Here is a 22,637-nt window from a genome sequence, read left to right as displayed (position 1 = left end):
ACATAAAATAATAAATACAACTTCCAGAAGACAGGAATGCTGAGACCAAAACCATTAATGACAGTATTTTTTCTATTGTACCTCCCGTCCTCGTCTATTTAAGATTTCCCTTTTCTCAAGTACTACATTCATTCTTTACTAGGACTAGAATCTATTTATTTTTTGGTTTCTTTTGAGTCAATTTACGTTCGATGAAATAGGAGAATATCAAGTAGAGAGATCTGAAAAATGGGTTTCAAGTTCTAGTTTTAAAGTTTATCTGCCATCAACAAAATTTGTACCACACGTCAGGTCCTTACAGTACAGCTAATTTGAAAAATCAATACATTTTAAAGATTTACAGTTACGGATTGTTGTTGTAAAGACTAACAAAGACGATATAGTGGATCACACTACTAAAAAGTGGTAAATGGTAGATGACAGAATTTTAGATACTTCAAAGGAAATCTAGCTTATAAGGGCTGATCGAACCCAATATCCACCGTCGAGTCCCACTCATAGTCTATATAATCTTCTAGAAAAATTATAATCAATTACTCGTTACTAATTATCCCACTTCACCTCCTCGCCCGATGAACCAACGTTAATTAAGCAGTCTAATGCATGATACATATTGACTTATATATTGTGAAAATATAAGAAGCAAACATCCAGATAAATCTATATTACCACATTGTGGGCATTGCAAATGCATGCTATCTCTTTCCTCAAGTGGGGGCGAGAGCATATTCGAACGACGTTTTCTCTTGCTCCCAATTATCTAAAACATATGTCAATTGTAGTGTTCAAGAAAGCATCACAGGTACATATAACCACGACGTTGACCAAAAAAAAAGGTACATATAACCACGATTAGTTGCACCAGTAATACCAATAGCGTGTTTAAGAAATGGTAATGATTCATTAGTGACTTACACCAAAAAGTCAATGTGCAGCAGACATCATCATTTTGATAACAAAGCCTTTATATACTTCTAACAACAATTACTTAATAGAAGATATTTCAGAAAATACTTACAAGATTTGATTGTATCGATGCAGATGAGTCCAACACTGCAATATCTTCAGCTGGCCGCCTCAGTGCAGCATCCGCGCTTAATATATCCTAACATAAGAGGGAATGAAATAGTCATCAAAAGCTCAAGCGTGAATGAAGCACAAGAATATATGAAAAAGGTTCTCTAGGAGAAGAATTACCAATGGAAAGAACGTTTATATGTAAAGTGTAAATGAAGAAAATGCAGATAATTCTACCTCTTGTATGTTTTTAAGAAAATGATTTTTTCCCACATATTGTACTGTTGTTCTGCATTGTGGACATAACACATGTTGATGTTTTGCTTTCGATCTCCGCATCCATTCTGAAAAACAGCCATTACTGGAGGCAGAACACATCATTCATCAACTAGCAATAGAGTGAAATATGCCTGTCATAAATGAGAACTAAACAAAATCAACAAATGGCAGACCAGAAATTGTGAAGGCAAGGTGCAGCTGTGACAACATCATGCCATATGTTTAAGCAGATACTGCATTTCGCATGTTCAGGATCTATAGAAATCTGGAAAAGGAATTTCAAAGAGAGAGATAAGAAATTCGACATAAATTTCAAAAAAGGTAGGGTTATGGAATATGGACTATAAGTGGTTGTCATAGAGAGCACCTTTAATAGCTGGGTCCTGGATTCTCGAGCAGGCATTATTGTAAATCTGTACTGCAAGTACCCTAACAAATTGAACAAAATCAAGGTTGAAAATATATACAAAACGTAACTTCAGCTTCCTTATGAGAGGCTCAGAACTACTTAAATGAGAAACATTCATACCAATTACTTTCTTCCAACATAGATACAATGTAACAAGAATACACCACATATTATTATCTTTTTAAGTGCAGCATTTCATTGCCCTCGACTATCACAATTAAGCATTCCATTTTCTAGATGAAAACAATTAGGCTTTGGGAAATAATTGGTATCAACAGCACTTAAAAAGATAGAAAGGTAGAAAGGCAAGCCGGTCTAACCTTGTCCTTCAGGGCCAGGAACGATTTCAGACCCACTCATGATATCAGCAGCACAATCTTTCATGATGACAGCCTCGTCAACAAGTATAGCATCGGAACTAGAAAACACCACAATTCAGAAAATCGCAAACAAATCCAAATAAACAGATGTGATGGTAAACTAAGAAGACAAACAAGAATACGCAAAAAGACTGATAGAAATTGTGTAGCCAGAAATAAAGAGATCAATTTAATCAAAATGAGCAGAAGAAAAAAGAAGTGAAACTCGAAGCTAGTTAACAATGTATCATACGCTGGTTTGATACAATGATCTTTGCCTCTTTGGTTTCCCAGTCTAGATTACGAAAGAACATTTCCTATTCGATTTAGAAATAGTAAATTTCTAATAGTCTTAGTAAACTTGAAAAGAACTTTTCCTACCTAGTACATACAAACAACAAGGAGTTGCAAGTGAAGGTCACTTAAATAAATAGTTATCGGCAAACCTCTGATTATGTATAGTGGCAAAGCCTTGACCCAAATTCTTTGTTATTCTGCACCATTCGTGTTTTTCTAAGGAAGACGGTTTAATCTCAGAGCATATAACCATATCATCGCACTTAATCTCAATATCTGAGAATTTGGTGTCGAGAGGAACTGCAAATGTGGAATCGAATCAGTAAAAAAGACCCAAATATGAACAGTGCCATGGAAACAGTCGATAACTAAATTCGTAAAAATCGATCTGAGTAACGAAATAGAGAAGTCACCGAGACACTAACCCAGTTTAGCCCATGTATCATCATCACCAGAAGGTTTCGAACCAGAGGATTGTCCAGTTTCCGCCGTCGTCGTCATCAGAGTTCAATTGTGAAAATCTAACAACAACGGTTATTTCATCACCGCAAACGGATTCAAAATTGATCGAAACAAAGAGAAGACAAGTTGATCGTAACAATGACAATTTTGTGGTGAAAATTACCTTCGAAAGAACAGTAGAAATTTCAAATTGGGAGAATTGAACAGAAAACTGAGAAAGGACCCTCCTCTTTTTGACTTCGTCGCGAGGAAGAAGATGATTCCGAGAGAGAGTGTGGTAGGCACGATTCTTCTTTGGGGTCTAGGGTTTCTCTCACTGTCTTCTATAACACAGCACCATGTTAGATTGTTGAAGAAGACTCTCTCTCTCAAATAATTCTTAAAAAAAAAAAAAAAGGGACAACATTAGTTTTTGTGCACACACCGGAGAATAAGTACGTTACCGATTTCACAAATCGGCGAAATCGAATCTCTTTAAACCTTTGCCACTTAAAATCGAATCGAACCAAACCAAACCAAACCAAACGGATTCTAATACAGTAATAAATAAATTTGTTGGCTTTTGATATATAATTTGTCTCATTTCTAATATGCATGCTTCACGCACTTGAAAAATAAATCTATAATAGTATTTTTTGCAGTAATTTTTAACAAAAAAATCATTTTGGAAACAGTTAGCATTCAATGCATTAAACTTTAATATTAATTACCAAAAATTTCAAAATTAATTATAGGTAAGATTTAAAAAAAATAAATAAATATTTCTACCTCATTCAAACATAAATATATGATTCCCTTTCATTTTTATTTGAATTTATATTTAAATTATCTTGAATTATTCTATAATACATTTAGTTAATAAAAATTGTAATTTTTTCTGCATATGACGTATTTTAAAAACGGACATATATTACTCAATAGATGAATTAAAACATACGGTACAATATCGTCTAAAAAAATTGGGCAATGGTTCAGAGTCATACTATAAAAGAGACCAAACTAATTCTGAATACAAATGAGTAGAAAGCTTGATTTATCATGCATTCAAACTTTAAAACTTTTATTTAGTTTATTCCAGTTCTTTATTTTAAAGATTTTTAAAAGGTTAAATATGATAAATATTTAAAACTTTTAAAAAGCTAAATATGATAAATATTATACCGTAGATACACAATAAATATTAAAAAATAAGATGATATAGTGTGAGTTAAAATATCTCGAGACAGGTTTATATAGCAGGACGAATTTTATCAATATTTATATAAATTAAAAAATATCATTAATTTGGTGTTATACGGATAAAACATCATTTCATTATTTTGTTAACACTGTCGGTATCAGAGAATAGACATATCTAATTAAATTGATTAAATAAATATTATATAAAAAATAAATTATATTGCGGTGTTATATGGTTTAAACCATAAAACTAACAATTATTATATAATTATATTGCAGTATTATTCTCTGAAAAGTTAATCAACTTTGATAATCTGGTAGGAGATAAACAACTCCTTTTATACGTCCTCGCTTTAAAATCCACATCCTAAACACATTACTCCAAACACTTTGTAGTTATGCACACCTAGTTAGAACACAATCTTTTTACTTTCCGTGCAGGCTTTTAACGGATCATACAAAAGTGGAAAATTGGAAAGAAAAAGAAAGAATTAATAGTAGTGCCATACAGTAGTTATAACATGACTTCATTGACTTGTATGTATCCGTGATATGACCGAGAACGTCGTAACAAAGGGTGATATATATAACAACTGCCTTCAGTTTTGGTTCTGTCACTTTGTTTTTTTTTTACATGGAAGCAAGAAGTCCTCTCATTTCAGTTACTCCAGGAACGTTTTCACTCGGGTAAACTTTGGCTACGAGCTGCACGAAGCTCTCATACTTGTCCAGAAACTCCTTCTGTTTAAGTTGATACAACAACACATTGATTCAAACATTGAGCTAATAATGCACTGTTAGTTATTACTTTCTTCAACTTTTCGGTTTAATATGGTACCTTGCATTTATCCCACAATGATGGTAGCAACTCCTCCGATGCTAAATTCTTCTGCAACTTCTTATACATTGCTGCAATCGATTTGTCCACCTAAACAAAAACAAGAAGAAGTGGAAAGGTATATGTTAAAAGGTCAGCGAACAATTAATACACTCTGAAGGAACATTTGCTTACCCCTGACAAGCTGGATTTTAACATCTTCCGGAGTTCCATTTTCGACAAACCAAGCTGGAATGGTATCTGAAATACAGAGAAAATGTGTCAAGTTTTTCTTTACTCTAGAAACCGAAAGTAAAATGCCAATGAGAAAGTGAAATTATGGTGAACTAGTTAACTAACAACTAACCTCTTCAGGGGTGATAGTATACATGAAATCCTCAATCTTTTTAGCAAACTGGAAAAGTCTTTCGAATTGCTGCAGGGACGAAAGAACACATGAACCAAACACAAACGGGTGTACCCTTAACAATTAACTCCAAAAGAATGGAAAAAAGGAGAGAGTTATGATATTAGCTGCAAATGGGAAGCACCACTTACGTAGTAAATTATCATGCTAATGTGGCGCGTACAAGCTTGTTCATATGCTTCACTTGCTTGGTGATAGAACTTGGCTAATGTCGGTACAACATTAGCCAGGTCATACAGGCTGCACACACAAAAATTACAAGGTTAGGGAATATGAGTTGTCGGGGAAGAGAAGACAAACAGAAAGAGAGAGAGAGAGAGGGTTAGAAAAGGACCTACCTATTTTGAAAAGCAGCATAGTTTTCTAAAAGGAGAATATCTGCATATTTAGGATCTTGCTGGGCGATCTTCTCGAGGGTCACAAACATTATGCTTACCTATATGACGAGTCAGACTGTTAGCTAAAGCGGGAAAGAAAGAAAAGAAATTGATAACACTAAATGCAGAGATAATCTGAGACATGCTTTATTTATACTGTATATTGTTGTTATTCAAGTCGAGAATGAACTAATGATGGATTTGTACATTCTAAGTGAACTAAGATCAGATGCAGAGATTGGTTTTCTGTTACTGCCTGACGTGACACACATTATTCTTTGCTTGCATGATTTGTGTAATTTCACTGGTCAAATGCTACAAACTCATAGAAATAGCAGTACTCACAAATTTTGTGTATGCCTGATCAACCAAATCTCTAGATTGCCCTTGTATGTACTGTTCCATACGAGTAGCAAGTGCTGCAAATCTATGAAAATGAGATAATAATGTTAGGATAGCCTCCAGCAATAATAGAACGGTTTCTTTGATCACTTTGACCATCTGTCCAACAATCTAACTGGGAGAAATAGTTCAGAACCACAATTTGATTGAAATTGTTTACAAGGTGGACGGAGATACTATCTGGTGGGGAAAGAAATAAGTATTCACATGGCACTATACTGTTTTAGTAATATGAACTTCCTGATTACCTTGGAATATATGGCAAGACACCCATCTGTCTTACATTACGTTCATTTCTTTCAATTTGGTGACAAGCTTCATCCACAAACTGCAGTTAAAGTCAACTTGAATTGATTAGTAGGAATGGTATGCCAGGAATATAATCTAAACAAAATCTGAGTAGACGGACTACACGGCTGAATTGCATAGAAACCCTCGACTCCAGATCTCCAAGCAAAAGGCGAACAAATCCTGCAGCATCAGCTTTCTGACCAGACAGATAACGTTCAGTTATACCATGCATTGATATACACCGTAGGGGATCAATTTTATATGCCCAGTCAACAACAGCATAGAAATCCTCCTGCAGTGACAAAAACAAAAATCTCTTATTTAGTAAGATAATTGAACGCTAATTCTAAATTTCAACATAGAGACCTTATTTTGAGGGACATCTTACCTGTATACCATCAAGTAAATCTTGAAGAGATTCATTCAATGCCGTCAGGTCTGGGGAGGTTTTACCTGCAAAATTGGAAAATTGTTTTGCTTTCAGAACAATTAGACCTTACGATATTAAGATGCAACTGCAGTTTGAGATTACCAGTTTTCTTGTCAGTCTCATCAATGTCCATGATCCCCAAATCATCATCATCATTACCATCGTCATTGTTGGACTGGTTTTTATTATCATTGCCAGCACCTCCAGGAGGAGCAAGAGCTGGTACCTCAAAGCACATGAAGTGTGCAAAGAAGGAACTCTGTAGTATGAAGCAGAAAAAGAAACATGAGGATTTCGTACATACATCAGTTGCATCTAAAGGAAAAACAGAAAATCATTGGGTTAACAATTACCTCATCCACAAGAAGCGGGATGAATATTGTTAGCATTTTGGCATAAGCATCTGACACAGCAGAGGTGTCAGTGTTTGCATTCTGACTAGAACCCGTAGATCCTTCTAGCCAAACAGTAGGATTTCGTGATACTTTTGTGCTTGCACGAAGCTCATTCGCGAATTCACGAGCCTGTATATTTTGAAGAAACAAATATTTAGCAACTGAATATTTAACGCTCTGGAGGAAGAAAAACAAATGTTTGCTGAATATCCCACGCATTTTAACATTCAGTACGTTTTAGCAGCCTGAGTCAATTAAGAGTTCCAGTAAATCAGTTGTCAATATAAAAAAGAAAGGAATATTTGCTCCTCACCTCCCGGCGAAGGAGCAAGTTCAGGGAGCTACAGTATGCTTTTCTCAATGGCCCCAAACAATTCTTATCAAGACCCTGAAAAGAGAGAAGAGACAAGTTGTCAATGTACTGTATTGAGCTTCCAGAATATCACCTAGTCATTTCTCGGTTTTACCTTTAAATGTTGCAAAAGACGAGCATATGTTCTGCATTTATACCGTAAATCTGCATGGTCAGGCCTCTTCAGCTGCCCTCTCTGTTTACAAGATGCGGCGATATATATTCAGAATTATAATCTATAAAATTCATATTGGAAAGATGGAATTTTACACAAGTAGTACCTGAGAAAAGTAGCTTTTGTCGCTGATCATGAAATCTACCAAACTAGCAAAGTAGTTTCTCAAGAACTCAGAAGCTCTCCTTACAAAGGTAGCTTTTAATTTTTCTAGTTCTGCTCTTTTCTCTCTTACCTGAAGAAAATACAGCACGAGTAGTCCAAATTCAGTGTACAAAACCTAGTTTCTATGAATGATTCATACTATTAATGTTCTTTTCTAACCACGACATGTAATAAACCAAACTCTTTTAACTGAAAAAATAGAATACTAATGAGCGAACAATCAAGATTTAAGTGCATAGGCATACAGCTCGCATATTAGCATAGATCGGATCTAAGTTGGGCACTTCAAGGCCCCTTAAAGCTTTGGCTAACCACTCGCAAGCCTCGATATTTTGGAGCATGTCTGCTTCATCAAATGAGCCTCCTGTTAGGGATGCTGCATACTGCAATCAACAACAAATTTTAAGTGAAGCAAGTAGACAGATGAGAAGCAAGCACAAAAATAAAGCGAAACAAACCTCAGAAGGCACACGCAGTCTCTCAATAACTTTATCAAGTTCCTCAATGAGAGCTTTATTGTTTACAGACTGCATCTCTAGCTTGTTGTTTCGAGTTTCTATCTGAATACCACACAAGAAAGCGAGAATATGTGTTAACATATGAAGCTAATGATCAGTCCAACAAAACAAGTACTTGAAATCAATTTCTCTTTCTCTCTTACTCTCGCAGATTCCAGAAGCCATAACCAGCCACAAATAATAAAACAAATCACAGGAATATTTATAGGAAGTGAGTCCTACCGATTCAATGTCTTCCCTCATGTGTCTAAGTTTAATGTTGAATATTCCTAACCATTCATCCATGTCATCAACAATATTTGTAGCTGCCTCTAGTCCATTCAAAACCTGAAAAACATGAAGATGAGGATATAAACAAGAAAAATTAAACGCTGATCTGCCCATCAACTGTTCAAATACCAAGATAGTCTTGAATAATAATTAGCATAAAATAATTACCTCATCTACTAATGGTTCGCTTTCCAGAATTGCATGTACATTTGCCGCTTCAAGAGCTTGGAGCTCTCGCTTTAGCCTTTCAGAAAATGCCTCAGCTTCACCAATCCCCATTACATAACTGTATAAGTCAATTATATCAGTCGAGTGAACAACCTGACACGAGTGAACAACCTGACAAAACTAAGTGGAACAGAAAACTGCTTCCATTATTTACTTATCCCCAGCAACCTAGTTTTCAGAGAACAATGCCAATAGTATATGTTTAATACAATCAAGAGGAAAAAGATGTAAGTGATTCTACAAGTACTATGAATGCTGGACATACAAACAATTCTGCTTAATCAGAAACCTAGTGCCACAAGCTTTAACTTAATGGGAAGGAGTCCTGGGTTATTTACTCTTATCTCTTCATTCCATTTAACAATAACAAAAAGTAGATAATAAAGCAGTTATCCTTTGTAAAACACATACTAATTTATACATAAGAAAAAAGGAGGAAATGCGTGAACAGAAAGGATTAAACCAAATGATGACAGGAATAGAAAAAGACATACGTTCCCAAGAGAGCCTCCATATCCTCTTCCTCGGCCTGAGAGACTAGTTCTTTCTCAACAGTAACTTTTAAGTCGCTTTCTGTTACAGTTTCAGTAACAGGCTCACCATCTTCTGTACTTCTTTGAGTAGTGACTACTGGAGTGTTATCCTAGACCAATAATATCAAACAGAAAGATAAAGCAGATAAAATTATTATATGAAAAGCACAAACGTATCTGAAAAGGAAAATGAGTTTAACAAGTACATACCGAAGCTTGTTTTGAAATTAAGAGACTTAGGCAAAAAAACAGAAGACAGAAAAAGTTAAAATCCGCACCTTAGCCCAAAGGGCCATCTCGACAATATCTATACCAACAACTTTGGGAAGGCGGCCTAATACGTCTTTGCATATGTTCAATATGCAAACTAAAAGCCGGTTCCTACAATCATGGTAGAGAAAGGTATGTATTTAACGAGCAAAACTACAATAAAAAATATATAATTGCTTAACATCTATACATCACATATTGTAAGAGTTAATGTATATTCCTAACTGCGGTACCTGTCATCAGTGTTGCGCATGGTCCACTGAGGAGGAGCAACACTTTGACTCCTGAGATTGTCAAATCCCTAAAAGACTATACATCAGCAAAAGCAGGGGTGAAATGGAAAATTAAACAGTATTTTACAGTTATGCATTCTGCTTTTGTGTTCCATTTATTATACTACATACAACAAATATTTCGTCTTGAAATCTTACATATATTCATTGAGTAATCTTACCAGGGTAAAAGTGCATCCACTTGGGTCATTAGTAATGACTTCCACCTTTGACAGATGCTTGAGTTTATACATTTTAGCAGGCTGAATGAACAAAGAAATATAAAACATCATCATGTCATTCTGAACTTCGAAAAATCTGCTATATTGGTATGCATAATTTGATTGTTATCAATCAAAATGTTAAACCCTGTGAGTTTCTTGTGAAAGTGTGCCTCATCTAGATAAAAAAAAAAATGAAAACTACCTCAAGGACTCCTCCACTTGAATACTTCATGACTCGAAGAAATGCTTTCTTCCGTTGACCCTTCGATTTGACTGTAATAAGCAGAATAAAAACGCATACTCAGTTGATTACAACTCTTAAGAACCTGATAATATCTGACAAGAAAACTTGAAAAGAATGGATCCAAGGCATCATATCATCCACTTGAATCAGAACACACAAGTACTGGGTTGTTTCACCTAATAGAGTACACACTACTAAAATCCTTGGTGCTGAGAGGAAAATAAAACTTCTCTGAAATGGCCTAGAACAGTGGAATATGTTAAGGATTTTGTATTCTACAGATTCCTTTCCATGGCACAAGCCCCAAATCAATTACATTCCTATGCTTATCTTAATATCAGTGGAAATCAACTTTGAGATTGTACAGGAAACAAAACTCCGATCTAATGCAACAGACACCAAAACTTAAAGCTTAATTTAGGGGAAAAAAACGCGAAAATCGAATAACTGAGACCAGGATCAAAGGAGAGAAGAAGAAGGAATCACCAGAAAGAGCGAGAACTCTGGGTTTAGCCATTTGTCGACCCAATTTCCCAGACTTGCCCCAAACACCGCGACTCTTGGCGACGCGTATCGACATAACGATCGATTGTTTGGTTCCTTCGATCCCAGCCTCGCAAGCTCGCCGTAGCTCTTCATCGTCGGCGCTTGATTTCGCCATTGTTGTTGTTGTTGCGCTTGTATCTCGCTCAGCGGATCCAGCAAGGAGGTGATGATGATGACCGGGTAAAAAGAGAAAGAGGAAATTAGGCTTTTGCGACGGATTAAGAAAGTTGAATAATCTCTTTTGTTCACATTTCAGTAATTATGTTCCGAATTTACGTGGCAAGCCATTTATTGTAATGGCAACAAAATGTGTATGGCAAAAACATAAAAATAAATTTTCAGATAAAATATTTTGCGGATTTAAATTATGATTTTCATTAAATTTGTATTTTAAATTTTATATCTATATATACATTTTTAAATACATTTTGGGTTCTACTCTTTTAATTTTTCTTATTTAAAATTTTAGTCCTTACAAAATTGCACTAAAAGCAATAAGTAAAATATGGTAAATTGATTAAATCGATTTTTTTATAGAAACTAATTAATTCTACCTAAATTATTTATTAATAGCAAATTTGTTTTCTATATATGTGTCCCAAAATAAAATTAAAAAATCAATCATTAAACTGTATACACTGAAAAATAAACAATCAGTTAAATTAAATAATTATATATTAAACAAAACAATAAAATTATTATTCTAAATAAATATAAATATTATTCTAATTAATTATACATTATACAAACAGTTATATTTTATAATTTTAATGTTTTATCCTGATAAAATTATAATACTTTAAGAATAATTGTATCACCGCTTAAATATAAAAAAATACTAAAAATTTAAAATATAGAATTTTATTACTAAATTAAATACCGTTAAAATCAAATATCATTATAAATAAAATTACATAATTCTCTCGTGGTGTATCACGGGTTAAATCCTAGTATTGGAAAGTTAAATTGTGTAGTATTCTTGAAATATTTTTTCATTCCAAAATAGAATATTTTTAAATTTATTGAGTTTAGAATTTTTTTCAAATTATATTACACTACTCAATAACAAAACATCAAAAAAAATTCAAATCGACCTCATAAACGTTACAAAAGTGGCTGTCATGTTGACTTTAGAATTACTATTTATGTTGGATTTTAGATTGTATGATCTAAAGTTATAAAGTATGTTTTTAAATTTGTGTTGTGGTTTAGTTTATTTTTAACTAGACAATTAATTAACAAAATATTTCTCCACACATCAGTTAATATAATTAACGAGACAAATAATCTATTCAAGCACACAAAATAGTGCAAATATTGGAGATTTTCGAATAAATAATATATCTTTACCAAGAGTCCGTGGAATTGTATTTAATGTGAGATTCATGTCAAAGTCAATTGGTCAAAATTTGGGGGAAGCTAACAGCAAATGCGTCTATCGAAGTCAATTTCAAACCACAACGTCTCAGGTTACACTTTAAGAAATCGAGTGTTTATGACAATGTCTTGTTGGCAGGAATGGATTGTTCTCAACATCCCAAGCTCCCTACAATATTAAAAAAAAAAAAAAACAAATATTTTGATGACTACGGGAAAGGTAGTATCAAATTCAAAGCTAAAAATATGTATATATATATATATATATTAATGTAATATACAAAAAGACTATTTACCTTTACAAGACGTCTTTTAGACAGATTATAATCTTTGTATGGTTCTGGTGACATTGAAATTTGTACTCTCTAAGGAGAGGTAGACTGTGGAAGATGCTCGTCGTCTGAATGAAATTAAAATGATTGAATAATATTCAACTCATTCATCCACTAAATAGGAGATGAAAGAATTGAAAAAATTTACTTTACAATTTGTTCATTTCTCTAACTTTTTTTGGTTGAATGTGATGAATAAGTATTCCAACTTATTCATCTCAAATGAAAAATAAAATGGATGAATGCTTATTCAACTTTTTCAACCTATTAGTTTAAGTCATCCATTTGCACCATTAGTTTATTTTTTCAACTTTTTAAGTTGAATGGATTGAATAGTTTTTTTAACCTCTTCAATTCAAATATTAACAATTGGTTAAATTATATTTTTCAACATCTTCAATCTCTTCAACTGTGCAACAATTTGCACCTATAAAGTTATTTGTTTTATTGTGTTTTCAATTTTTGAACTTCATTGTTGTATTACAAAAATTTGTTATTTTTACTAGCTAATTTATATTTTATCTACAGACTATAGCTTTATAATAAACTATAGATACAACTATAAAAACTAACTATTAGATGTATACATCGTTCTATCTATAATATGAAGATATATCTCTTTTTGATTTGTTAGTAGGAGAGACTATTTTCTATTATATAAAAATTTGTTTTTTGTTTCTTATAATAATTTTTTTAAAAATATGTAAGATATTTTATGATAATGATTTAGTTATTTTATCTTTCCTTTTCTACTTCTTTTTTGTATGTTTTCTTCATTAATATAAGAGTTGTATGTGGAGTTAAATACGGTTTAATGCGAGCTTTAACAATTAGTATAAACATTTCTTATGATATAGTTTTTCAACCCATTATGTATGATTTAATAAGTCAATACATCTTGATCATTTTGTACTATTATGTAAAGTTTTATATTTATTTTCTTTAGTAATAATATGATTAAATTCAACTAAAGAAAAATAAAATAATGTATCTAGAATTAAGAGATAATATCAAAAGGAGGGATGTTACATGTCAACTCTACAATGCTTGTTTTAAAAAACATTACTTTATTATATAATATTTAAATGGTAAAAAGTTAACAAAAAATTTTGTATCTTAAACTTAACATGTGAAGTTTTGTAAGATCTCATAACTACAGTTTATTGAGACATATATTTTACAATTCTAAATGGATTTACAAATCATTCATCCAACAGCCCCTGAAAATAAGAAACAGAAAATGTATTAGTTTCTTATAAAATATGATAAAATTAAAATAAATATAAAAAAATTACCCCTATACCATATTTGAATCACTTGAACTTGTTATAAGTATACTAACATGAAATTTATACAAACTAAAACCAACATTTGCTTTCAAATATTCAAAAGTGACATACATAAAACATTTGAAACACCATTAGTTATATTGAAAAATGATGTCATAGAATTTTAATTTTTATGAGGGATTTGATATATGATGGTGTTTAGTGAGGTGTTTACTATTTATAGGGAAATTGTTGATAAAAATGTGTAGGTCATACACAATTGAGTGTAAGTTACAAAATTAAGTTGACTTAATTGTGTTTTTAATGCATTTAGTTTTGTTTTAATGTAAAAAATTCTTAAAGGTTTTGATAGTATAGTTAGTGGGTTAAATGAGTTAATTGTACAATTAAGATATTAAAATTAGAAAGATTAATATATATCTTGTAATAACCAAATTACATATCCTTATACAACTATATATAATAGATAGATATATATATATATATATAAAGAATAAAATCTAAAACAAATTGTTCATAACAAATTACATATATGTTACTTATATAGGTAATTCACATTTAAGTGTATTAATTGATTGGTCAACCATTAACATGGTGTAGAAAACATTACCAAAATAATTTAACTTAATTGTGTTTTGAATGCATATAGTTGCGTTTTAAAGGACCCAATAAATGTAGAGAACTGTTATTTTAACTGTATAGTTAAGATAATTAAAATTAGAAAGATTTTAAAATAAATTTGAATATATTGATATAATTAAATCTAATGAAAATTGGTGTATAGTTAAGATTGAAAGTTTTTGGGTGGCTCTCTACTTTATTATATAAGATTAAAAGTTGATTAAAAATAAATAAAATCCCAAAATGTCTCTTTCATGTGATTTTTTTTATAATGGAAATCGATTTACGGTCAGGTGAAAGAAACAGATTTAACGTTTTACTTCCTTGACACTTTGATTCTCACAAAATAGTTTTGCGTTTGAACCTTCTTTACCACCTATGGCCTTATAGTTATGGGCCGGGGGATTTTCTAATGCTTATGATATTGACGTCAAGTTCTTGCTGTGGTTAAACCTTGTCAAGTACTTCATTTCATGATTTTTTTTTGGTTGTTCATGACCTTTAAGGTGAAATCTTGGAGTTCAATACTTAGATTTAAACCCACTTAAGGCTTCAAAAAGCTTTGTCTTTAAATATCATGTCCTGCGATGATGTTGTGATGTCAAGATCTAGAAAGAAAAAAAAAAATTGAACCTAACCTAAGAATGTCTAAGCTTCAATATCAACGTATTGATTTATGAGTGAGAATCCAGATGATCAATTATATCTGAAAACAAAGATATTTCAAATTCTCCATGATACCTTCTTCCAATATCATGGGCAAAACCCCTAATGATCCGACTTTCATACGGCTCCATGAATTCGTGATCGTGAAGAATGGGTAAATGTCACTCCATAACGGATTCTCACTCATAGTGGGTTTTCAATTCGCACGTCATCATTTTGGATCAACTCTGACGATCAACAAGCCTATGAAAATCAAATCTCATAGTTCAGTTAATCAAAAGTTTAACTCAGTAAACCATCCTAGATCTAAGAATAGGACTAAAAATAACAAACCCCTCTAACATTCACAGAGAGACTCGTTAACTTCAGTTTAGGCATATCGATAAAACAAAAACAAATAGAGAGATACATTTTGTTCTTGTAACATTGACAAAAAAAAAAAAGAGAAATCAAGAACTGATGATCCCAAGAGTTGATCACTCCCGAGCTGTTCCTCCCCATCTCTGAACCCGACTCTCCGCTTGCTCAGCCTACATAATTTATAGAGCTAATTAATGAAATGATCAAACCAAACACAAAAGAGGAACTACATAACAGAAATAAAGAGATTTAGTAAGAGACCTCTTTGTTCCAATTAGTGTAGTAGATGATTCCAATCAATATCAGTGTTTGCAAGCATATTCCAGCTACCATACCTCCCCATATTCCCTACATAATTTTACAAATGTATTAACACCAAATTAAAAAAGAACAATGCATATACAAATAGTCATAATCCCTTGTGTAAGAGTGAATAAAAAAAAGGTTAATCACGTCGGTAAAAAGCTAACCTGAACGCCAAAGTCTAGTGTGAATCCAAGAATAAGACCAGCGGGAAGTCCAATGATGTAATAACACGCAATGTTCACGTATGCAACCAGAGCCTGCCACCCAGCTCCAACCGCAACCCCTAGAATAAAATGATGTACCAAAAGTGATCAGAAACTCAATGTTTTCTGATCCTAATATGGTTTTTGATTACTATAATTCAGCATGAGGTACCTGACAAGACGGGCTGGAGGCTGTTCAAGAGGACAGTGAAGCCCAACAAGACGGCTATTCTTGTGGTTTCTGCTGCCACTGCTTCGCTAGAAGTGAAAAGATAAGGGAAGCTGTTTTTTGTGGCTAAGACAACAATCATGCACACAACCCCGATAAGAGTTGAAGTTATGGAGACAACTATCACCGAGAATTTAGCTAAAGCTGCATTCCCCGCACCCAGCTCATTTGATACCCTCACACTGATCACACCAAGAAACAAAGTGCACCAGTTCATGAGAGTTTAACTAGCTTTCCTAATGTAGTTCCAGAGAAATTAAATGAAACAAAAATTAAGGTAGAAAACTTACCTTATCGCAGCGTTAAACCCGATTGAAATCATGGCAGTCCACCCTTCTATGTTCATGCTGTGATACCCAAAACGTACAGAAGGTTACTAAACAAACCTATTTTCAATGAGAAACTAACAAAGATCATCACAAAATCGATTACCAAATGGAGATAGCATCGACTGGTATCAACGGATTAGGAAGAAGACCGGTAACAACGACCAGAACCATCAAGTACCAAAACTCCAAACTGCAAAATACAAAGAACTAACCTGTCACATTCTAATCGAAATCGTAGCTTACATAAATAAATAAAAAAACTATCTATTATTAGCCAAAAATGAAATGGTACGTACCAAAGCATAAGAGCAGAGGCTAAAGAAAGTTTGACAAATCCGTAGAGGTCCTGGAATGCCAGCCGAGAAAATCCAGTCCATGCACCGTCTGATTTAGTGATTAAAATATACAAAAGCTGACCAATAACAATCAACCACCACGAGGTATTGAGAGTGATGGCTGCACCTACAAGTCCCCACTTAAAGTAAAGAATGAAGAGCCAGCTAAAAACTGCGTGTATAACCAAAACCACTCCAGAGATCCAAGCCATCACAAGAACTTTCCTCTGTGACTGCAAGAATTTCTGTATCGGGAAGTTGGCTGCATACGCAAATAGTTGTGGAATCATCCACAGCGCGAATTTCCCTGTAAATTTAAACTTGAAAAAGGTTAGAAGAAACTTAGCATGCAGAAGTTGTGGACGTGTCATGGACTTCCATCTCAAAACCAATTGACATAAAGTAACAAAAAGAATGATATACCCGCGGCTTTGGAGATCTTAGGAGCTTCGCCGAAGAAGGAAAGAATAGGAGGAGCCCAAATGTAGACGGGAAGCAAAAACAAAGCAGTGGTAAAGAGAATGACCCACGAACGTTGCATATATATTCCCATCATCCTAATCTGTCCCGCGCCATATGCTTGTCCACACAATGTCTCCAACGCACTCCCCATCCCTAACTGCAACCAGTTTCCATCACCACAATATTAAATTTGCTAGTATTGGTTGATCTCTTAGATTTTACCATAGAAAAACTTAAAGTGATTAGGGCGGCCGGAATGATAAAATACTGTGACATTGCAAGTTTGCAACTGGTTCATGACAAGCAACTTATCGCTCATATTTTAATTTTTATCTTTCATCTTCTACTCTTTCAAAATGTTTTATAACTAAACAGAATTTGTAGTTATGTTAATTGGATACAGACCAAGTCTCCAAAACATGCCCTTTCTATTTTAGATATACTAAAAAGTTTGGGAACTAAAAACAGTTGAACTTTCAATATGAATTCTTTTTTAACTATCTGTAAGTTTTTACTTTTTAATACTTTCCTTAAACACGTTAAGTCTCATTGCTATCTTTTGTAAACTAAACTTGAAAAGCTAATGAAAATATTGAATTTATTAATTCACCGATTTTGGTATTTTTGTAATATTATTTTTGGTGATAGGCTGGAAAACACAAAGTTGAAGAATAAACAAACCAAACAAACATGTGGTAACAAGGGGTGAAGTGTGTCTAGTGGAGAGGATAAGAAAAGGGGATGGTCCAAGCCTCAGCACAAGTTTCCACTTTCCAGTTACAATCATGTTTTCTTGTTTCGCTATCCAAACATATTTTACAAATAGATTTGAATTAAAAAAAAAAAGTATATATTCATAAAATTTCTATGAAAGTGGGTGTACTTTCAAAATTTCGTATGAGTAAAAGTCAGTTTTAGTAAAATTAAGGAACTCATATTTTCCAAAGTTACTCTTTCTGTAATTAAGTTTAACCTAAACTAATCTTTTTGTCACCAAACTAACTAAGCCCTTACAATCAGAAAAAAATATATATTAACAAAATTAAGAAACTATTGAAAATGTATGGGAAGATCTACTTTGATATTAACGAATAGAATAAAAGAAGTTAATCCACTAAAATATCGATTTTAGATTGTGTGGCCTTTATTGGAACATAATATAAATGACCAAGAACAAGACACGTATGAAGGGTTACGTAACATACCATGACACCAAAGGCAAGACCGGAGATGACAGAGTTCTCAACTGAAACAGCGGCGAGCTCGAGTTCGCCGAGACGACCTGAGAAAGTCTGAGTGAGTGCGCCAAGAGAGTATTGACTGATGGCTGTAAAGATCGCCGGCCCCGCTAGCTCCCAAAGCCGCTTGGACTCTTCGCCGAACTCTTTGGCCCATACTTTAGACGCCGGTTTGGTTCCGTTGAGTTCCGGCGGATCACGAGGGTCAAGCAACGGCAAAGTGTTATCCTTTCCAACCATGGCCGTATGTGAGAAGCTCCGTCTTTAACTCTCTTCCTATAGCTTTCTCTTTGTTCTGATAAGCATTAAATAGCAAGGATGGAGACAGGGTAGGTACCAAAAATGTCCGAATAGGATAAAAAAGTGTCTGACATGAGATCTGTCAACAAAAGGGAAAAAATAAACCGCCACAAATGACTGAACGAAGGAAATAAAAAGGAAGCAATGATTTCTAATAAGTTAATCAATTTGTTTGGGCCGAGTGACGCTATAGGTTGTTTAAGAAGTTTGGCCCGTAACTGTACGTCAGCACGTCTAGTAGTCAAGAAGTACGTGAATTGAGGTTGAAGGAAAGAAAAAAGGGATGTGGTAATGTGAATAAATCAAGATACGTAGGCCACACTTTAGTTTCTTGTAGAAGGATTTAACCGACTCGTACAAGTAATTAGTATTATTGTAGCATAGTAGAAAAAAATTAGACAGCTCTGTTTAGTTGATACTGAAGTTTATGGACCAATTAAGACGTACCAGCTCCTTATAAATACTTCTACCATAGTTATAAATAATCAGACAGCTCTGTTTAGTCATAAATTTGGTGCAAAGAGTGACAATAGCAATAGGGCCTTTTGGTCAACTTACCCCCAATCGCGTTGAACTGGTGGATTTTGTTCTGATAACATTTATCAAGAGACGTGATCCACACATCAACGTCACCTTTTGTTCACCAGAACATAGATTTTTTGTAGCTTCCCTACACTTTGGTCCGATATTGCATAGCTACTACTAGACCAAAACGTGACGTTGGACAGGGAATAGGGATGATAATTTCCAGCACATCAGTTCTTCCACCTTCGACAGTAGGCTCTCGGTCTTGGTTAGATTTGGTGAGAGAAAAATGATTAGAGACATGGTCGTTCCATTTCTTAGGCCAACTTCTTCGCATTATTTACAGAACAATCTTAAAACATGATTCACGCCCTCGACTACCGCAATTCATCCATCTTTAGTCTAGCAAATCCGTCGAAGAGTTCTATCTTCTTTTCTTGATTATTTTAGTCTATATTTTTGCAAAAAATTTCATTAATATATTTTTCTCAATAAACTAACATTTCAAAATTGAAAAAAAGATCCAGTGGAAGAGTACTAGTAGTAGAGCTACTACCTCTTTCTTGCGGTCTCGCCACATCTCATAGGTGACAATTTGCCATGCTTGAATTTTGGAGGTTGTCTTAATGCCTCAACTTGTCGAGAATTGAGTTCCAACGGCATAGGAAACACGTACGTGTGTCTAATTCGAATTATTATCGATCGTTAAACCTGCTCGGAAAAAGAACTTTCAAATAGAAAACAAAAACTGGAGCCTGGAGGAGAGATTTTGGGTCACAAGGGGAGCTGTAAGCTTCATACATGAAAGAATAGTTGCTGTTCTGTTGTCAAATTGCCAAGTACAAAAAGAAAGCAATAAATTCCCTCGTTCATTGTGCTAGAAACATAGATCAGCTGGATCAGTCTCTAGTTTTCTTTTAAATATTGATATATTAGACCATGAGCATTGGAGGAGTTCTCACTTGAATTCTCAACGATATAAAAAATATAAATAATGAAAAGTATGAATGAGAAATGAGAAACATCCTCGTTTTAGAATTTTTGAGAAACTCTTGAGAGACTAATTTTCCACATGTTCATTTGTAATTGGTTTTGAATTTGAAAAAAAAAAATTACATATAATAAAATATTAATGTTTGAGAAATCTCACCATTGCATATGCTTTTAGTTGTCTATTTTTCCAAATTAAAGTTCTGTTTGGGAAAGATATCATTGTTTATTGTTTTGGGCTTTGTTGTAGTTAAGAGTGAACATACTGAAGCATATAAGTTTGTGAACATATGATAAGTACAAATGTGGACTTTCTAATTAAATAGTGATGCGTTAGTTATAGTTGTTACCGTAAACAATCATATTATATTTAAATTTAAAACTGAGAAAGATAACACATGACACATCTCCACATCTAAAGTGTAGTCATGGTTTTGTGAAAACTAAAGATAAGAAAATAGACTGAAAATAAAATATAGGTGAAATTTCATAATTTAAATCTAATTCAATTTTTTGTTTCCCTTTGCTGCATGTTGTCAACATGCAGTTTCTGTCGTGTTTAAAACTAATTCAACTTTTGTTTTAATAGAGGAATGGAGGAAGAGAGGCCTAACTCTCCATAGAGAACGACAAAGAGGAAGGTGAGCGTGCAGCGTGAATTGTTAAGATGAAAATATGATATTTTAAGGTTAGATCTTCTTTAGTATATAATGAGCCAATAATGAGAGAAATATTTGATGTTGTGGCCTTTTTATGATGATGAAATAGAACTTAGGAATTAGCCAATAAAACCCAAATATTAGAGTTGTTGGTAAATGCAAATGGGCCCACGTGAAGTAGAGGAGGAAGCATGTTGTCAATATGTGGCAGAAGAAGAAGACTGATTTATAGATAGATTGATAGTTTGATCAAAAGAAAAAAAGATAGATTGATAATGAAACACTAAAACTCATTTAATTAGCTAATTATCTATGTTTTTGTTGACACAATGTAACATAAAAAAAAGGACAAGTATATAAAGTTTTTAACTCAACAAAAAACAACAAAAAAACAAAAAATCAAAAGAAAAAAACTAAAGAAAACAAAAGAAAAGAATCAAAAGAAAAAAATGAAATTAAAAAACAACAAAAAAAAACTAAAGAAAACAAAATAAAATATCAACAATAATTAATAAAACTCCCTTGCAAAGTTTTACTGTCTCCTATTAGTCTATTTAACAATTAATTTTTTAAAAATAAAATAATTACTATCAATAAAACAAAATATTCCACATGTAATCATGTACATTAAATCATACTTTAAATCCACATTTTAATACTCCCTCTATTCCTAATTCATCATATTGTTAGTTTTTTCACACATATTAAAACTTGATTATATATATCTTTTTTTTTGTAATTTTCAATTTACTCTAAACCAATAGTATTTAGTTATTTTTCTTGAAATTTATAATTCATCATCAAAACCTATTAAAAAGTGCATTGGTAACTTAAAAATATCATCTTTTTGAAACATTTTTTTTCTAGAAATTAGATTAATAAAGAAAAGGAGGGAGTTTTAAATTGTAACTGAAATTACATGAATTATGAATTAACTATTTTTTTCCATTCATTTAAACCCACTATAAATTATAATTGTAAATCCTCTAATTACATTATTTTAGAAATATAACTTTAATCTCTTGAAATCCTATAAATAGCTCACATCCTACTCCGCTATATCTCTAATTCTAAATATTTTATTTGTTTTGCTTATGTTCTTGCATGGGTTGAAAACTCAATTTAATTATATATTTGGTTAGATAAATCTTATATTTTGTTCAATTTTTTTCTTCCTTCCTTCTTTGTTTTAAATTTTAAATTACATATGTATAATTAAATGTTGGTGAATATACAAAAAGTTATCATGCAGATTCAAAAATACTATTTTCAATCATCACACTATTAGAAACTCAAGCTTAAGAAGAAAACAATGAGAGACTAATTTTGATCATTGCACAGCGAGAGACTAATTTCGATCATCGCACAATGGACTATGGTTTACTTAGCTACTTATCTTTCTTGATGGAGCAGGTACATCTCGATTACCTTAAAGCTGGTGTTGATATTGTCGCAAGCTCTTCTTATTAGGTTACTAG

At 33.0% G+C, this 22,637-nt stretch overlaps 3 protein-coding genes across 4 annotated transcripts in view; all 3 read right to left on the bottom strand.

The window, feature by feature from the left end:
• Positions 1-3,214, bottom strand: part of LOC104758050 (E3 ubiquitin-protein ligase CHFR-like) — a 6,046-nt gene extending 2,832 nt beyond the window's left edge. Inside the window, exons 1-9 of the mRNA XM_010480858.1 lie at positions 2,987-3,214; positions 2,787-2,882; positions 2,511-2,661; positions 2,026-2,123; positions 1,664-1,725; positions 1,470-1,561; positions 1,255-1,378; positions 1,019-1,105; positions 670-760 (exon numbers count right to left, since the gene is read on the bottom strand). Coding sequence (XP_010479160.1) covers positions 670-760; positions 1,019-1,105; positions 1,255-1,378; positions 1,470-1,561; positions 1,664-1,725; positions 2,026-2,123; positions 2,511-2,661; positions 2,787-2,862 — 781 coding nt within the window. The 5' untranslated portion in view covers positions 2,863-2,882; positions 2,987-3,214. The remainder of the gene's footprint in view (positions 1-669; positions 761-1,018; positions 1,106-1,254; positions 1,379-1,469; positions 1,562-1,663; positions 1,726-2,025; positions 2,124-2,510; positions 2,662-2,786; positions 2,883-2,986) is intronic.
• On the bottom strand, positions 4,413-11,179 carry LOC104758049 (exocyst complex component SEC3A). 2 transcript variants are annotated; one of them, XM_010480856.2, is made up of 25 exons: positions 10,879-11,179; positions 10,351-10,421; positions 10,107-10,187; positions 9,886-9,953; positions 9,661-9,763; positions 9,344-9,492; positions 8,790-8,907; positions 8,574-8,678; positions 8,292-8,393; positions 8,079-8,216; positions 7,775-7,903; positions 7,609-7,689; positions 7,455-7,529; positions 7,100-7,270; positions 6,849-7,005; positions 6,705-6,769; positions 6,435-6,608; positions 6,274-6,353; positions 5,969-6,050; positions 5,585-5,682; positions 5,378-5,486; positions 5,187-5,255; positions 5,015-5,080; positions 4,841-4,930; positions 4,413-4,743 (listed from the first exon to the last, which is right to left on the bottom strand). In XM_010480856.2, exons 1-25 carry the CDS (start codon positions 11,051-11,053, stop codon positions 4,633-4,635), a joined length of 2,667 nt encoding a protein of 888 aa, XP_010479158.1. In that variant the 5' UTR covers positions 11,054-11,179; the 3' UTR covers positions 4,413-4,632. The 2 variants fall into 2 exon arrangements, with proteins under 2 accessions (XP_010479158.1, XP_010479159.1); XM_010480857.2 differs by having other exon boundaries at positions 6,438-6,608.
• LOC104758048 (protein DETOXIFICATION 33) lies at positions 15,466-19,091 on the bottom strand. The gene is made up of 9 exons (XM_010480855.2): positions 18,653-19,091; positions 17,409-17,604; positions 16,947-17,292; positions 16,754-16,840; positions 16,612-16,668; positions 16,265-16,503; positions 16,054-16,172; positions 15,845-15,931; positions 15,466-15,753 (listed from the first exon to the last, which is right to left on the bottom strand). The coding sequence occupies exons 1-9, from the start codon at positions 18,923-18,925 to the stop codon at positions 15,700-15,702; spliced, it is 1,458 nt and encodes a 485-aa protein (XP_010479157.1). The 5' UTR covers positions 18,926-19,091; the 3' UTR covers positions 15,466-15,699.

This window comes from Camelina sativa, chromosome 17 (genome assembly GCF_000633955.1).
Source record: "Camelina sativa cultivar DH55 chromosome 17, Cs, whole genome shotgun sequence".
In the NCBI taxonomy this organism is placed as follows: Eukaryota; Viridiplantae; Streptophyta; class Magnoliopsida; order Brassicales; family Brassicaceae; genus Camelina; species Camelina sativa.
This window is presented reverse-complemented; position numbering and strand designations above follow the sequence as displayed.

What these genes read in the sequence shown, in the direction of transcription:
- LOC104758049 (XM_010480856.2), bottom strand. Translation starts at nt 11,053, where the DNA reads ATGGCGAAATCAAGCGCCGACGATGAAGAGCTACGGCGAGCTTGCGAG. An exon ending in ATTTACTTGATGGTATACAG is followed by an intron (nt 6,609 to 6,704) that starts GTAAGATGTCCC and finishes TTGTCACTGCAG; the next exon opens with GAGGATTTCTATGCTGTTGT. An exon ending in GTCTTGCCATATATTCCAAG is followed by an intron (nt 6,051 to 6,273) that starts GTAATCAGGAAG and finishes TCATTTTCATAG; the next exon opens with ATTTGCAGCACTTGCTACTC.
- LOC104758048 (XM_010480855.2), bottom strand. Translation starts at nt 18,925, where the DNA reads ATGGTTGGAAAGGATAACACTTTGCCGTTGCTTGACCCTCGTGATCCG. An exon ending in TAAGATCTCCAAAGCCGCGG is followed by an intron (nt 17,293 to 17,408) that starts GTATATCATTCT and finishes TTAAATTTACAG; the next exon opens with GGAAATTCGCGCTGTGGATG. An exon ending in GCCTCTGCTCTTATGCTTTG is followed by an intron (nt 16,841 to 16,946) that starts GTACGTACCATT and finishes TGTATTTTGCAG; the next exon opens with TTTGGAGTTTTGGTACTTGA.